Genomic DNA, 16326 nt, shown 5'->3' with positions numbered 1-16326 from the left:
GGTCCAATGAGGGTCGGGAGTGATCGTTGGGGCGAGAGTGCCTTGACGAGCAGCTCCTGGTAGGCATCTAGGAAGGCAAAGGTGGCGGGAATGAACTAAATTACACACTGAATGTGGGGAGGACGTTTTAAGATTATATATGTGAATCTTAAATTAACTCATAAGAAGTGCCTTATGATTTAATGGCAAGTTTAGCATTGGAACTCCAATGTTGAAGTTGCTCAGGTGAGAGCATTAGCAGGATAGGTCTCTCTTAGGAAAGTGCTTATTTATATGCCTCCCTAAGATATGGTATAGGATGGGTCAATGCAAACAAAAATTTGAGTGAGTTAATCCAAGATGTCCCAATAGACTCTTTACTAAATGGCGTAAAATCGCAATAATCACCTCTATGTCATCTTCTTTCAATAATTTAAAAGCTAGATCATATAGAAAGAGTGAATCCTTTAATTGACCAGTAATCTCATACCAGATCATTTGGTAAACAATATTTAGTACTTTTTTCTTAGTACTTATAGCATTTCTCACTCTCTCTAGTCCCGTTTTCTTCCTTTTCTTTTTTTTTGGTTGATGTCCCCCTTTGTTATTGTCGTTGACACATTTAAACTATCTCAAATTGCTCGTATGATTGATTCAGTAGCCAGTGAAATGATGCATATTAAAAAAAAAAAAGCAATCTAGTTGGAATTCCACTTTTCATTCGACTTTCTTATATCAAACAGTACCTTGTTTTCAGTCCACAAGTCAATTTTGAGGATAACTTTTGGTTGTTTTCCTTCGAAAACTGATCTAAAAATGATGAGATTTTTGTACGTTTTGTACCTCAAACACTTATTGACGACATTTTTCCCCTAATGCTCTCAGCAGTCTTACAATGGATGTCAACACAATTCTGGGAATCGCCAAACATGCCCTCAGTCTCGTTCAAAAGGTCAGCGACCTCAGCGGAGTCGAACCGAAGATGGATTCTCTGGAAATGAATGTGGGACTGCTGTCAGCCAGGAAGGCTGACATAAGTTTGGAACTGGAGCAGGAAGAGAGGAGACCAGGAAAGAGAAGGAAGAAAGAAGTTCACTTGTGGATACAAAATGTAGGATTGCGGGAGGGTCAAGTCCACGAGTTAGGACGAAAAGTTAAAGAGGTGAATTTCCTTTCTCGTCTCATGTGGGCCCATCAGGTGCGTGGCCTTGCGACTGAAGTGGACAAATTGCACGAGAAGGGAAGATTTGATAACGGTCTCACGCTGGATGTGAAACCGGCCCGAGGCTATGAACTACAACCAGGTGAACTAGTGGGACAAGCTTCTCAAACAAAAAGGGATGAGATCTGGGATTGCTTGATGAACGAAGAGGTGCTCCGTGTGGGTGTCTGGGGACAGGCGGAAGCAGGCAAAACCTTTCTCGCAAAGCATATACATGATCAAATAGTGCGAGATTGTCCAAGGTTCGATGGTGCTTGTTTGGTCGCTGTATCGCAAGAAGGCACTGTTGGTACGATACAAACTGACATTGCAAACTATCTCAAACTAGATTTGACGGAGGTGAGTGGTGTTTACTGGGGCGCAAGACTGAAGGAGGCATTGCAGGGTAGGAGACTTCTCTTTATCTTGGATGATGTTGGGATATATTACTGTTTGAAAGAAGTGGGTATAGCCCTAGAAAGAAATGGATGCAAATTGATCGTGACATCACGATCGAGGGATGTGTGCGAGCAAATGAATTGCCACGAGCTTGTCCATGTGCCAACTCTTGCCGAGGAGAGACGTCAAGGGTTGGAAGAAAGTGTAAAAACTAGAATTAGAGGGGTTGGAGAAGTTGCAAGAGGGAATGTGCGGGTCTGAGCGCGTTGATGAACTTGACTGGGATGTTAGAGGGGCACGATCATCTGTTATTCCATGGAGCAACTCGGGATTTGTAGATGTCCCCAAGTTAGAGAAGATTTTAGAAGCACCTCTCTTCATCATATCCATTTAACATAACCTATGATAGCAGAAATTTTGATTTTCTTTCTTTTCCTTTTTGTATCATTGCAGCATTTTGACAAGCTTGATCTTTTAAAAAGGACATCAGGACTGAAGGGTTTCTTTCAATCTGTATTGCCTTTTTAGGGTAGGGGGTTATCTTGATGGCACTTTCATTGACTGAGCTTAGCTTGACAGTTGCGTATCCACCGATTAACTTTTCTCTCTGCCTATTCATGGCCTTAGTTCAAGTGCTTTTTGTTTATGTTCCAGCCCAAGTGTTCTTTTAAGCTATTGTGAAACTTCTCCCATTGTGACAATTTTGGGATCACTTGCAATCAACACATCTTCATTTGTAAGAACTATATGCAATAATCAAATGACTCGCTTTCAACTCTCGTTCTCGCACACCTCTGCTCTCCTTGTCCAACCCCATCTCTTGCAAAATTGAAGCAGATTTTCGAGCGAGAAGATTACTTCTTCAAAATTATCAACGGTGGCGGTGGAGAAGATCCTGGATGCTCCTCCTTTGTACGTGAACTTGATACAACTACTCTCCAAGAACTTCTAATCTAACAGCTCTAACGACATATTCCTACATAAACTTTGCACATCATCTACAAGAGTGCCCATACATCCTCCGAAGAAAACAAGCCTGACGGATCCAAAACGTGAAAATATTTAAGACTGAATTGGCAAAATTGAAAAGTTTATGATTGAATTTGCTAGGTTTATGACCTTTTGGACAATTTTCCCAAACAATTAATATATCCTAATTGGCATATAACTCATTGACTTATGCTTTTGAGTGAATGTGGATCCAACTAGATATGTTGATGAACTCGAACTTAGGATCCCTTTTTGCGATCTCTCCGGGTAGAGATATTGAGCTTCTATTGCGTCCTCTCAACAACATACAGTGTGATATGATGATGAAGCATAAAAGCTAAAGGGGACTAAGATATAGTCCCAAATATCTAATACCATGTATATGTTTAGCAGCACAATGCACAAGGCATCAACCAGTCGCATGAAAGCGACCAGGAAACGTCTCCAATATGACCCAAAGACTTTGGGTAATTCCAAGAAGCTGTATGCAAGACTCTTGATGATAATTTCGTCGTCTGTCTGCCTCAACCATCTTCCAGGAAAGTGTCCCCCGTAGACCCCATGCCTCAAGACTTATGCTTCAGGCTTTGACTTGAAGTTCTGCTTCTATTGGCTTCACCATTTTCCTCGACCTTTTCTCCGCTCTCGCAGCCATCCCTTCCTTTACTCTGGCTGTACTATCCCTTAATTCCATTGTCGATTAATCCCTCGTTGCGGTATTTCATTTGGAGGAGTATCAGCAAGTTTTTATCAGGCGAGACTGCTCTAGATTAGTGAAAACTTGGAGCTTTTTTTTACATAAATTTTCTGGCGCTCTCCATGTAACTAGTTCTGCTAAATTGTCATGCCTAGTGTTCCTTGAATTATTCCACACACCCTTCATGCCACTCTTTCAGTCCCCCGTTCTTAACCCTCATCTGATCAAAAGGTTCGCGTGTGAGCGTGCCACGTTGCTCAAACCTTGCAATATAATCTATGGTTTCCAGGAGGCACCATGCCTCTTGGGCTTCTCATCATTGGATCGAAAAACAAAAAATCATAACCATCCAGGCTAATATACGTCGAACAGCTGAGATCCGTTGCATCTCAATCTAATGTTGAAAAATTATAAGGGAAAAGATGAAGCCATTATATGAGTTAAGTTGGCCAAAATCTAGTATCAGAGGACTTCAATTTTCTGAAGACATAAGATACTCTAAGACGGTACATTTAAGATGTGTTTGTTACACGAAAAATGAATGATTTAAAAAACAGTTTTCTAAAATTGTTTGTATTACTTACAAAAATGCATGAATAAAAAATATTTTTATCATCCATGAGAATGTTTAGATATAAATTGTTGTTGATAATGAAAACATTTTTTATTGACTTATCGTTTTAGTGATATAAGCGATCATTAATAGGAAAATAATTTTCAAATCATCTATCTACCGTGAAATAAACAGAACCGTATATCCAATGCAATTTTCTTGCGAAACAATAACAAAATAAAAAGGTAAACTGTTAAACTAGTTTTCCAGGAAGGTGTCCGGACGTAGACCTCATCCCAGAAGACTTGTTGACATTTAAGGCATCTCGGAACCATGAGCTCGTGAAGTGCGTAACTGTGAAGTTTCCTCTGCTTCTTGTTCTTCTCCCTTTACCATTTCCCTTAGTTTCGCTCCCGTCTTCTCTCGTTATCGGTTCGGGATACATTGTCACGTGTAGTTTTGCTCAGTCAATTTCACCCGTGTCCTTAGTCCTTACTATTGTCTGTTCTCTCTTTTGTAGCTATGTGAACCTATCTTTTTCAATTCCAAACTTAGTTTTGTACCCAGAATTATCAGAATCATTTTCTGGTTTAGTTATCAACCAGTCAGGTAACAAAAGCAATCATCCAGTCAACGAAGGTAATAGTGCAGTCTTGATCTGCTTCTGATGCAAACTAAAGAAGTCACCAAATTCGGCAACGCTTGCATCAGTCTGGTCCAAAAGATCAGTGACGTAAAAGAATCAAATCAAAGATGAATACTCCCAAAAGTAAAATGGAAATGGTGTCCAATTCTCATACGTTCAGGATTGGAACGGGCTGAGAGGAGGCCTGGAAAGAAAGGGAAGGGAGAGGTTGACATCTGGTCGCAGAATGTACAGCCGCTCAAGGATCGAGTCAAAAAGTTAAGACGGAGGGTTAAAGATGGGCGCCTTGGTCTCGTCTAACATTGGAGAATCGGGTCATTGATCTTATGAGCGAAGTGGAACAATTCCATGAGAAAGGTAGATTCAATGAAGGCCTCCATGTGGATGTGGAGACCTCCTGGAGGTTACGAACTGCCGGTGGGAGAACTAATGGGACAAGCTTCTCAAGTTAAATTGGATGAGCTCTGGGATTATTTAGTGAAGGAGGAGCCGGCAAAACCAATCTCGCGAAGCACATACATATTCAAGTACTTCAGGGCTGTTGGTCACGGTTCCGCAGGAAGGCACAGTTGACAAAGTGCGGAGTGACATTGCTAATTATCTAGGACTGGATCTGGTGAATGTCAATGATGATTATCGGGGATCATTGGAGGGTAGGGAATAAGTTCTTATCTTGGATGATGTTCAGAAGTATCTCTCTTTAGTCACCTTGGGAATAGGCCATGAAAGAAATGGATGTAAACTAATATTGACTTTTCGATCGCGTGATGTGCGTGATGAAATGAAATGTAATGAACTAGTTCAGATAGCAGTTCTTCCTCAGGAAGAAGCTTCAACTTAACGCCTTGTTGCTGCAACTAGGCTGATCAAATTGATTTTGGATCAGGTTGTTTCAGTTCTGTTTACTACAGGTCCAGAGTTTGAGTAAGGGTCATCTTGGCCTCGAATCAGGTTTTTGCTCTCTGCTGATACAGATCGCTTCAATCCGAATTTCGGTAAATTTTTTTTTCTAGTCCAGACTCAATCAGTCCTTATGATTCTTTTCTGTTTTACCATTCGAAGGCAACGGAACCGATCAGTATGCTTAGGATTTATGCCTATTAATACTTATTAATCGACCGTTCACTCGATTCTATTTCCTTAACCGTGCGAAGTGCGACTTGTCTCATTATCCATGCATTAGGAAGCCTTGGCTCCTACAATTAAATTAATGAATTTACACCCCTTATCAACATCTGAAGGATCTATATTAGGTACCAGATCTTATCATAAAGCTTTTGAGATCTTGGTTCACTGAGTTGATAGTAGCTTCAGTGACTATTTTCATTTATGAACACACATAGAACTCTCATGACGCATTCTCTGTGCCCGATGTATCTTCTAATGTAGTCATCGTAACTGGGTCAAAGACTTAACTTTGTCTGTTTCAATAAATTTTTCTTTGAGTTGGGAAACAGAAAAGCAGTCTAAAACCATCTTCTATAGACCAGACGCGTGTCAGAGCAGCGCGCTGGGTCTCGACTAGTTCTTAACATGAAACAAATGCCGCCAGATTAAGGTAGTGGAAGCAATTCTGTGAGTTGTGCAGAAGCACTCCCAAGACTTTCAGCTATCTTCCCAGAAGGCGAAACCCAAGATTCGTGATAAGTTCTATCATTTTTCCATAGTTTTTAATTTTACCAAGACAAGGCGTATCATGCAAAAAGTGGATCCTATGGAAAAAGAGAGATTTCGTTTTGTAAAAAATGATTGTCTGTATCATATAGAATTATTAATTAACGGAAAATATGTCCATCATCGACGTCAATTTATATCTAAACTTTTATTTTTGCTAATTCATTTTCTTAAACGATAATAACGATCATTTTTTTTGTACAATTTTTTCCAAATTACTAATTTTCCAAGAAACAGACGCACGATCTTGGAAGCAGAATAGATAAAGAAGAGTAGACATAGTCTCAAATTATTTTTTACGGGCTGAATGTCTGTCAGCACATTGCACAAGGCACTAGTCTTTGACATGAAAGCGACTCTTTTTTGGGGGGAAAAGAATGACTCCAATATGAACCCTAAACTTGCGCCATATTTCCAGGAAGGTGTATGCAAGAATCCTACCCTTTGTCTGACTCGGCAAATGTGAATACGTGATCCAAAAGCTGATCGATCAACGAGCACCCTCTTCCAGGAAGGTGTCCCATGGTGGCGTTCCCCGTAGAATAGGCGACCATAAAGTCTACTCTGCTTGTGTTCACACTATGAAATTCTACTTTGCTTGTGTTCACACTACGAAATTCTACTCTGCTTGTGTTCACATTGGACAGCATTGTTTGAAGTCTACCCTGCTTGTGTTCACATTAGACTGCTTGTGTTCACATTATATAAAGTCTACTCCTGTTCACATTACCATTTCCCTCGATTTTGGCTTCTCTGTCGCAGCCAGTCCTCCCTTCACTCTGCCTATATTGTTGTTGAACTAATCTCTTGTTGCGGTATTTCACATGGAGGATTATCAGCAAGTTTTTCCCAGGTTAGAACGTGGAGCTTTTTTACTCTGGCCCTAAAGTTTCCTGCGCTCTTCGTGTGACTGGTACTGGTGAATTGTCATGCCTATCTTTCCTTAAATTTATTTCGTACATCCTTTACACAAGGAACGAAAAGAAAATTTACATCCTGTGTTGAGTCGTTTGTCTGTTCTCTCTTTTGTAGTTCTGTCAAATCTTGAGCAAATTTCCACGATACCATACATTGTTATGTTTGTTTTATGTTTCTTCTTCTTGCCGAAAGAATTCATTTCAGAATACTTTCGAGTACAGAACAAATCTGCTAATGGAGGAAATGCCTTGACATTATCCAGTAAAAGAGACATTAAAGAAAATATGGGTTCACGTATGTGATTCCGAGGACACATCTTTCCCACTAGCAGTAGCAGCCAATGAAACCCAATTGGCACGCTCATTGGACTTCCTAATGACATTCTCCACTGAGATAGATTCAAACTGCTCAAAAGATTTCTAATGTTCGTAAACAAAGGAACACAACCCCTTCTGGTTGAAAGACCAGATGTACCTTGTGTAACACCCCAGGTCTACACTGTGTAATATTGTCCGCTTTGGGCTTACTGACCCTCACGGCTTTAAAACACGTTACACAAATATAGAACCTCAAGCCTTATAAGCTAGCTCGGAACTTCCTCCTAGACGATGTGGGATAAGAGAGGTACCACACTTCCCTACGCACGTCCGGGGTAGTGGCGCGGATGCACTGCCATCCCTCCTCCCCGCGCTCCGCCACTTGGCTTGGGCTGTCACACCTTTTGTACCAACTTTGCATGTATGTACCGTAATTTCCGTCCACCATGCATCCGAGGATCCAATTTCTGCCCTGTCCATTTAAATCCCCAATACACTGAACCGAATAGAAGATGTCCAATCATAGGTTAGCAGTACATGCTCAACAGTTTCTTCCTTGCCAAAAGGACAGCAGCCATCCTTCTGCTTTATTTTTGTTCTGCACCATTGGTAGCAAGTGCATTAGAAACGACCCCCAAGAAAGTAATTATGTTTGGAAGGAGAGTCAGTACTCCAAGTGGCCTTCCAAGCCTTCTGATTCACGTTAAGTGAGCTTGAATGTCCCTTCTTGCATGGTATCTCCTGCACAATTTCAAAGAATAATAGGCATATTTCGCTGTAAGTCGCCCACCTATAGGAACGCACTTAACACTTATATTAGCCAACTTCCTTTCCATGCTCAGATTTAGTTGGATGGATGAGAAGTCCCATGCATTTGTATCCTTGTAGATTCTGTGCCTGCTGATTTTAATTGACATCCCTCTAGGCTTGGTAGCCATCTTCATTCCAAGCGCTGGTATTTTTCCAAGATAAACTTGCCACATTGCTCCTTGTCCAACTATCTCCAGACCTTCTAATAGCCTGGCCCATCTCCCAGAAGTTCTTGCCCCTTTGTTTAGCTTAACAAAAAGGGAGCAATTAGGATGACAGATTCCTTTTACCACTTTCACCCATAAAGCATCAGACTCTTTAGTTGTTCTCGAGGCAAGTTTGAAGTTTTAGCAAGGGTCCCATAAAACGCAGAGAGAATTAAAATCCTAATCCTCCCACAGATCGGGTTGAGCAAGACACTGCCAACTCTTCAAGGAATTTACCTTCTTGTAACATCTATCCCCACCAGTAGTTGGACTAAAGCGATGAAGCTCCCTAGGTAGTCGATTTTCCAGAATCGACATTATATATGTCAAGTTGATTAGAGAAGGATGCTGACCCGCATGGAAATCCGATGACTTCTTTAGCTGTTAAAGGCCCAACTACAGCACATCCCAAAAAGTCTGAAAGAAGATTCCTGCAAAGCCATCAAGCCCAGGAGTTTTCGAGGCACCAACTGGAACATAGCTTGCTTCACTTCTTCCTCTGTCACACCTCTGTTAGTGCATGGTTCTTATCCTCATTTATAACTTTTATTAAAATCTAGATGCTATCAAGCTCGAAAATTATTGCATAGATCAGGTGCAATAATTAACAATTTTCATTCTTGTCTTGCAACCCGAATGCTAATTAACAATTAACAGTCCGGAAATGCTGAAGTACTCAATTATTGGTTAGAAGTCAAAATATAAATGCTGAAAGCTGAAAAGTTTTGTACCTGGAATGCTAACTGACAAGATTTTTCCGCTAATGCTCTCTGCAGTCTTACAATGGATGTCAACAAAATTCTCGGAGTCGCCAAACATGCCATCAGTCTTGTTCAAAAGGTCAGCAGCGTCGGAAATATAATCTTGAGAACATGAGAAAGCTTGACCTGGAGGTATTGATTCATCTGCTTGGTGCTCGATTAGCTAATTTTTTAGTACAACCTACCTTGATTGGTAGAATCAAGTCTGAACAGGACAAAGATCCTCAATTGCAGAAATCAGAGAAAGTGTAAGAAGTTGGGGGACAAACATTCGCTATCCACGTGATGGGATTTATGATCAATTATGCGTTCCTGATGATTCTTAGTGGAAAAAACAAGAAGCTCACAGTACCAGATTCTCAGTTCATCCGGGGCACTAAAATGTAAAAGGATATGAGAGAATACTTATGGTTAATTAAGGTGAAGAATGATGTCAACAAGTGAAAAGCGAACATCTAAACCCAAGTGCAGCATATCACCATGGATTTTATCATTGGTCTACCTGGAACGTCAAGTGATAAGAATACTACACTCATATGGTACAGCTTTTCACCCGTAGACAGATATAGACCGTTACAGAGAACAATTCAGACCTTAAAGGACATGTTGATATCCTGCATTATTGAAGTGTATGGTCGAAAAGGCAAAAATCCTATTTGTTGGGATGATGTTGGTGAAAAAAGACTAACGGGCCAGAGTTTATTTAACAATCGGAAGAAAAAGTGAGGTTGGTCGGAGAGTGTCTCATAATGACATAGAATTGTGAGAAAAGTTACACATACCTTAGTTGGCATAGAGTGGAATTTAGTATGGAAGATGTTCTTGAAAGTTTCTCCTATAAATGGCACTTTGAGATTTGGTATGGCCGGCAAGTTAAGTCCTAGATATGTCGGATCATTCTTGATCTTAGAGAAGCTTGGTAATGATGTCTATAAACTTGCTTTGTCACTAGCTTTATGCAGCATAGATAATGTGTTTCGTATATCTTTATTGCAGAAATATGTGACAAATCTTGAACACATGTTAAATTTTATACTTTTGAGATTACAGGACGACTTAACTTATGAGGAACAACCTATTGACATGTCAAAGGTTGAGACGCCAAACTATTCCCTATGTGAAGATCAAATGGCAAAACCATACTAAGAAAGGCCACTTGGGAGCTGAAAGATGAGGCAATGCGTCAATACTCTCGTTTATATGAAAGTTGAGGTAATATGCAAAAATATTTGTAGTGCGTTAACATATTCCATTAGATACATTAAATGTTGATCAACATTATCTTTCTAATTAATAGGAATTATCTTATTTTTTGCTTCAATGAGTCCAAACATATATCAAATTATCTTATAGTTCTTAAAGAAGCAACACTTGTACTAAAAACAAAAAAAAACATGAAGTTTTAGTTATCATTACCAAATGTAGCTAATGTTGATTAGATGTCAATTTAATATTTATCTATCTCATCTCTTTTTGTGAAGCAACACCTAGGCAATATTAACAGGCCCTTAATTCTATTTTACTTTTTGTTGACATTTAATTTACAAATGATTTTGATATCTAAAAATAGTATCATTAGAATCATCTGTAATTATGCATTAGTCATATCTACTTATGAAATATGGGAAACCGTATGCAAGTTTTTATAAATAAAATTATCCTTTTTATATTTTCTAATTTTTTATGTGATTTTTTTTGTTGGTAAGGGCTTTATGTGATTTTTTAATATTCACTAATTCGTAAAAACGATGTGTAACCATTCTAATAATCCTCTAATGCTGTTTATTTTTCCAATATGGGCTATCCTATCATATATGATTTTGTTAATGGTAGTCTAACATCATTTATTTATGAATAAATTTTTTTTGAATTGTATTTTCTGAATGGAGTTTCAATAAATTTTCATTTGAGTTTCGAAACAGAAAGGATCAATAGTCTAAAACCATCTCCTATAGACTAGATATATGTCGGAGCCTCAACTAGTTCTTAACGGGAAAGCAAACGCGTTTTTGGAGAGATTTCTCGGAAAATAGTATATGTTAACGTGAAACAAACGGCATGTCGGAGACTCTTGACGTATATTTTTAAATTAGGATATTGAAAAGCCTCCCATGTGAGTCGTGCAGAGACACTCCCAAGTCGTTTAGCCATCTTCCGCGAAGGTGAATCCAGGATTCGTGGTAAGTTCCACGGTTTTTCTACAAAGTTTTAATCTACCATGAAGAGGGTATTGTGCAATTAGTAGGTTTTAAAACAAAAGAGAAATTTCGTTATTCTACTAGTGGTGAGTTTTTTCACCCGAAATCAATGACTTGAAAATGATTAATTGCATTACTTAGAATTACTGGTTAACGAAAAATATTTTCATCATCAATAATAATTTACGTGTAGGCATTTTCGTTGTCGATGAAAAAATTATTCGCCAATTCATTTTTGTAAGCCATGTGAACGATGTTTCTAAGAAAAAATTTCGCAAATTATAGCTTTTCTAATGCACCCGAAATTAATTTGAATGCAAAAGATTATATGAAACGGAATAGCTAAAGAAGGTTGGAAATAGTCTCAAATATCTTTTACAGATTATATGTTTACCAGCATAATGCACTAGGCATCAACTAGCTTTTGACAAGAAAGCGACCATTTTGGGGGGAGGGGCGAAATTACCAAAAAAGTCTCGGACCTATTATACTTGTATCAATTTAGTTATAAATCTTTCAATTGAGTTTTAAATATTTTCACTTTTTGTCAATTCAGTCCATCCGACCAATTTTAGCCGGAAATCGCTGATGTGAACGCCGGCCGTCTTACGTGGCACGACCGGCGCTGACGTGGATAATTTTTATAATTTTTTCTAAAATTCTAAGTTTTTATTTATTTTTTCTTTCTTTTTTTTTCTTCCAAGCCCGACAAAGGTTGCTAGCCAACCCTCGCCGGCCACTAGGCCCTCGTCAATTTTGGGCGAGGACTGTGACCATTGTCCTGTGGCCGAGGACGGTCGCCGGCCCTCGCCTGTGACCGGCAAGGGTTGCTGGCCAACCCTCACCGAACTTGATAGAAAAAAAAAAAGGAACAGATAAAATGAAATAAAAAAATAAAAAATTTAATTTTTTTATAAAAATTATAAAAAAATTATCCACGCTAAAGTCAACTGTCCTACGTGACACTACTGACATCCACATCAGCGATTTTCGATTAAAATTGACCGGATGGGCTAAATTGGTAAAATGTTAAAAGGTTTAAGATTCAATTGAAAATTTTAGAACTTAATTGTTACAAGTGCAATAAAGTTATGACTTTTTTTATCATTTCCTTGAGAGAAAAATGCCTCCCATGCGTCCCCAAGACTTCGGCGTTTCTTCCGAGAAGTTCCCCCGTCGGACCCGTGCCGTAAGACCTTTGCTCCAGGCATTGACTTAAAAACACTACTTCTACTCACTTCACCATTGGCTTCTGTCTTGCAGCCATTGCTTCCATCACTCTGCTCTCAATTCCCTTGTTGAATTAATCTCTTGTTGCGGTACTCCATTAGGAGGATTATCAACAAGTTTTTACCAGGTGAGACTGCTTTAGATTAGGGCAAATTTGGAGCTCTCATTTTTATACTTAATTTTCCCGCGCTCTCTCTGTAACTAGGTACCGGTAGATTGTCATTTGATTTGGCAAACAAAATTTAGCACGTTCTTCTTAGTACATTTCCCAAGCTAGTACCCTATAAGATATTTAACCCAAATTAATTTTCGTCTCATGGAAAATCCCAAAGCAGTACCACCGACCCAAATTTACCCTTCATTATCACATTAAGATGCATATGTGTCAACACATGTGAATTTTCCACGGTCGAATCTAGCATTCTCCACATCAAATTCGTCTTGCAGTTTTCTTCCACATGTAACATATGCTTTTTAACGGAAGGATGGATTTGAGTTTTCTTGAGACGAAAATTAGTTTATGATAAGTGTGTCATGGGTTCCAATTTGAGACTTTTTGAGAAATTTGGAAAAAATCTGTCAGGGTTACCAAATTGGAATTTTGATAGTATTAACTTTTTTTATGTTTTTTGTTGATATCCTTCTTTGTTAATGTCCTCGACTCATTGGAACTATCTTGGATTACTGGTCTAATTGATTTAGTAGCTAGTGAAACGATAATTATTAAAGAAAAAAGCAATCTATTTCGAATGGTTGTATGCTTCTTTTCTTTCTCTAGAGTCCTTCCTTTTTCATTCTTGTCTTGCACCTCGAATACCAACAAACAATCAACACTCGAAAGAAGTTTTGTGCCTGGAATACTAATTGATAACATTTTGACCCTAATTCCCACAGCAGTCTCACAATGGATGTCACCAAACTTGTGGAATTCGCCAAAGATGCCATCTACGGTGTTGTTCAAAAGGTCAGCAAGGTGAACGGAGTCAAAGCGAAGATGGATGCCCTGGAAATGAACATGAGAATGGTGTCAGCCAAGAAGGCTGACATAAGTGACCAACTAGAGCAGGAAGAGAGGAGACCGGCAAAGAAAAGGAAGAGGGAAGTCGATGTGTGGATACATTGTGTAGAATCCCTGGAGGGTCAAGTCCACAAGTTAGGACGAAAAGTGAAAGAGGGGCGTTTCTTGTCTCATTTCAAGTTGGAAGATCAGGTGAGTGACCTTGCGACTCAAGTGGAAAGATTGCACGATAAGGGTAGATTCGATAACGGTCTCACGCTGGACGTGCAACCGGCCCAGGTCTATGAACTACAACCAGGTGAACCAGAGGGACAAGCTTCTCGAACGAGGTACGAGATCTTGGATCACTTGATAAACGACCTTGCGGAAATTTTGGGGCTGAGGGGAGCAGGCGCAACCTCTCTCGGAAAGAACATTGTGCAAGATTGGAGGAGGTTCGATGGTGCTTGTTTGGTCACTGTACAGCAAGAAGGAACTGTTAATTAGAGGATTCCTCTGAAAGGGTAGAAGCACAACCTCCTCTTCTCTCTTCGCTTCCGCATGTCCAGATACCCTCCATATGTTTACTTCTCTCTTTTTTGGGTATAGAAATGTCAGTAGATTTTCCCCCAAGTTTGATTGTGCAACACAGGAAGACAACATCAAATTTTGCTCTTTTCTTTCATAAGACAAAGGACAGTGGGACAACCTTGCGCTCTTTTCTCTTTTCTTTCGGTGTATTAATGCATATGCTCCTCCTCCATATGTGTACTTGATACAACTCTTCAAGAACTTTTTAATCTAACAGCTCTTAACGACTTATTCCGACATAAACCAAAAGAAAAAGGCTTTTGCACATAATCTACAACAGTGATCATCCATCCTCCGAAGAAAACAAGCTGAAAGTGGTCCCAGTACCACTCGACGGCGTCCATGTAATTAACAAAAAGTTTGGGTGGTAGTCTCATTTGGAAGCATTTCGGACTTGGAGAACCAATCATTTTCCAGCTTACAATCATTTCGTTGAAAGGAGCCAAAGGTACGACTACGTTACTCAACATAAATTAGCACTTGTCTTGATGGGAAACTGTCAGAAAAGTCATAAACTTATTGCATTAGTATCAATTTAGTCATAAACCTTTTTTTGGTGTCAATTAAGTCCTAAACATATTTGACATAGTGTCAATTCAATCATTCCGGTTAGTTTTGGCCGCATATTGCTGATGTGGACGTTGACCAGCCTACATGGCACAACCGACGCTGACTTGGACAATTTTTAATAATATTTTAATTTTTTTAAATATTTTTTTATTATTTTTTCTGTTTTTTTTCCATTTTTTTCTTTCTTCTTTTGTCGGTGACTGGCCACCGGCCAAGCAAGGGTCAGCCTCATCTAGGTCAGATCTAGCGAAGCCGACCCTTGCCCAGGCTAAGGCATTGCCTTGGTGCGGGCAATGCCTGGCGAGGTTGTCATAGCCTGGGCGAGGGTCAACCTCACCAAATTTAGCCTGGGCAAGGCCGACCCTCGCCTAGGTGAGGGCGAGCCTTAGCGAGGGCTCCCCTCGCCAAATCTGGTGTGGCATAGGCGAGGGTCGGCCTCGCCAGATCTGGCGAGGGGAGCCCTCACCTGGCCAATCAACGGCGACCCTCACCCAGGCGAGGCCAACCCACCCGGCCATCACCTATGGTTGGTGGTCGGGCACCGGTAAAAGGAGGAAGAAAGAAAAAAAGAAAAGAAAAAATATTAGAAAAAATATTAAAAAATCGCAAAAAATATTAAAATATTGTTAAAAATTATTCACGTCAACGCCGGCAATGGCACGTTGGCCGGCCGACATCTACGTCAATAATATCCGGCCAAAATTAGCCGGAAGGACTAAATTGACACTATATCAAAAGGTTTATGACTTAATTGGCACAAAAAAAAGGTTTAGCACTAAATTGACACTAACGCAATAGGTTTATGACTTTTCTAACACTTTTCCCATAATAACGATATCGATGCTAATTAGTTCCATATGGGAAGCAAGTGCCACATGAGCATGCCGACGATGGGTAGAGGTCATCTTTGAATCTTCTTTTTCAACCTTCAAGTCCTTTAATAATGAATATTTTTCATGTTTCTTGGCTAAGCAATGTCTCCATGGATCATGAAAAGTATATAATTCTAGTAAAAAAGCCAATACAAATAATCCAACAAAATTTGGAAAAATTATCCAAAAAGTTCTAAACTTATTACACGTTTGCTAATTCAGTCATAAACCTTTTAATTTTGCCAATTAAATTCATCCGGCCAATTTTGTCCAGAAAGTGATGACATGGACATCGTCCATCCTACGTGACACAACCGGCGGTAACATGAACCTTTTTAAATTATTTTTTTTATTTTTTTTTATTTTTTCTTTTTTTCTTATCTTTTCTTTTATTTATTTTTTTACACCTCCAGCTGGCGAGGTCGCCAGCCACAAGCAAGGGCTACGAGCCCCTCGTCTGGATCTAGCGAGGGCGTCGGTCTCATCACGGCCCTCGCCCTCACCTATGGCCGACATGGGCATCGACCCTCGCCCATAACCAAACCAAGTGAGATCCCTGGCCCTCGCCGACCAAAGGTGTAAAAAAAGACAAGCAAAGGAAAAGAAATGAAAAAGAAATCAAAAATCAAAAAATCAAAAAAATGTTAAAATATTATTTTAAAAATGTCCATATCAGTGCCGACAATACCGCGTAGAACAGTCGGCATCCACGTCATC

General features: G+C 39.6%; 2 protein-coding genes across 7 annotated transcripts; both read left to right on the top strand.

Annotated features, from left to right (window-relative positions):
- The first annotated feature begins 874 nt into the window (after nt 1–874).
- Nucleotides 875–2185, top strand: LOC115687647 (disease resistance protein RFL1-like). Its single transcript, XM_030613276.2, has one exon. The coding sequence runs from the start codon at nt 875–877 to the stop codon at nt 1838–1840; it is 966 nt and encodes a 321-aa protein (XP_030469136.2). The 3' UTR covers nt 1841–2185.
- A 4569-nt stretch (nt 2186–6754) lies between these two features.
- LOC115687648 (uncharacterized) lies at nt 6755–14381 on the top strand. Of its 6 annotated transcripts, XR_008817880.1 has the most exons (4): nt 6755–6992; nt 9167–9283; nt 10202–10363; nt 11167–11901. XR_008817880.1 is itself a non-coding variant. In XM_030613279.2 (2 exons), the coding sequence occupies exons 1-2, from the start codon at nt 6964–6966 to the stop codon at nt 14081–14083; spliced, it is 636 nt and encodes a 211-aa protein (XP_030469139.1). In that variant the 5' UTR covers nt 6914–6963; the 3' UTR covers nt 14084–14381. The 6 variants fall into 6 exon arrangements, 4 of the variants coding, with proteins under 4 accessions (XP_030469139.1, XP_030469138.1, XP_056173487.1 ...); XR_008817881.1 differs by lacking the exons at nt 10202–10363; nt 11167–11901 and adding an exon at nt 9386–9863 and having other exon boundaries at nt 6840–6992; XM_030613279.2 differs by lacking the exons at nt 9167–9283; nt 10202–10363; nt 11167–11901 and adding an exon at nt 13477–14381 and having other exon boundaries at nt 6914–6992.
- The last annotated feature ends 1945 nt before the right edge of the window (nt 14382–16326 follow it).

This window comes from Syzygium oleosum, unplaced genomic scaffold (assembly GCF_021117445.2).
Source record: "Syzygium oleosum isolate NSW1041296 unplaced genomic scaffold, Sole_v2.1 Sole_v2.13, whole genome shotgun sequence".
Taxonomy (NCBI): Eukaryota; Viridiplantae; Streptophyta; class Magnoliopsida; order Myrtales; family Myrtaceae; genus Syzygium; species Syzygium oleosum.
Note: the sequence above shows the minus strand (reverse complement) of the source record. Positions and strands in the feature narration are given on the sequence as shown.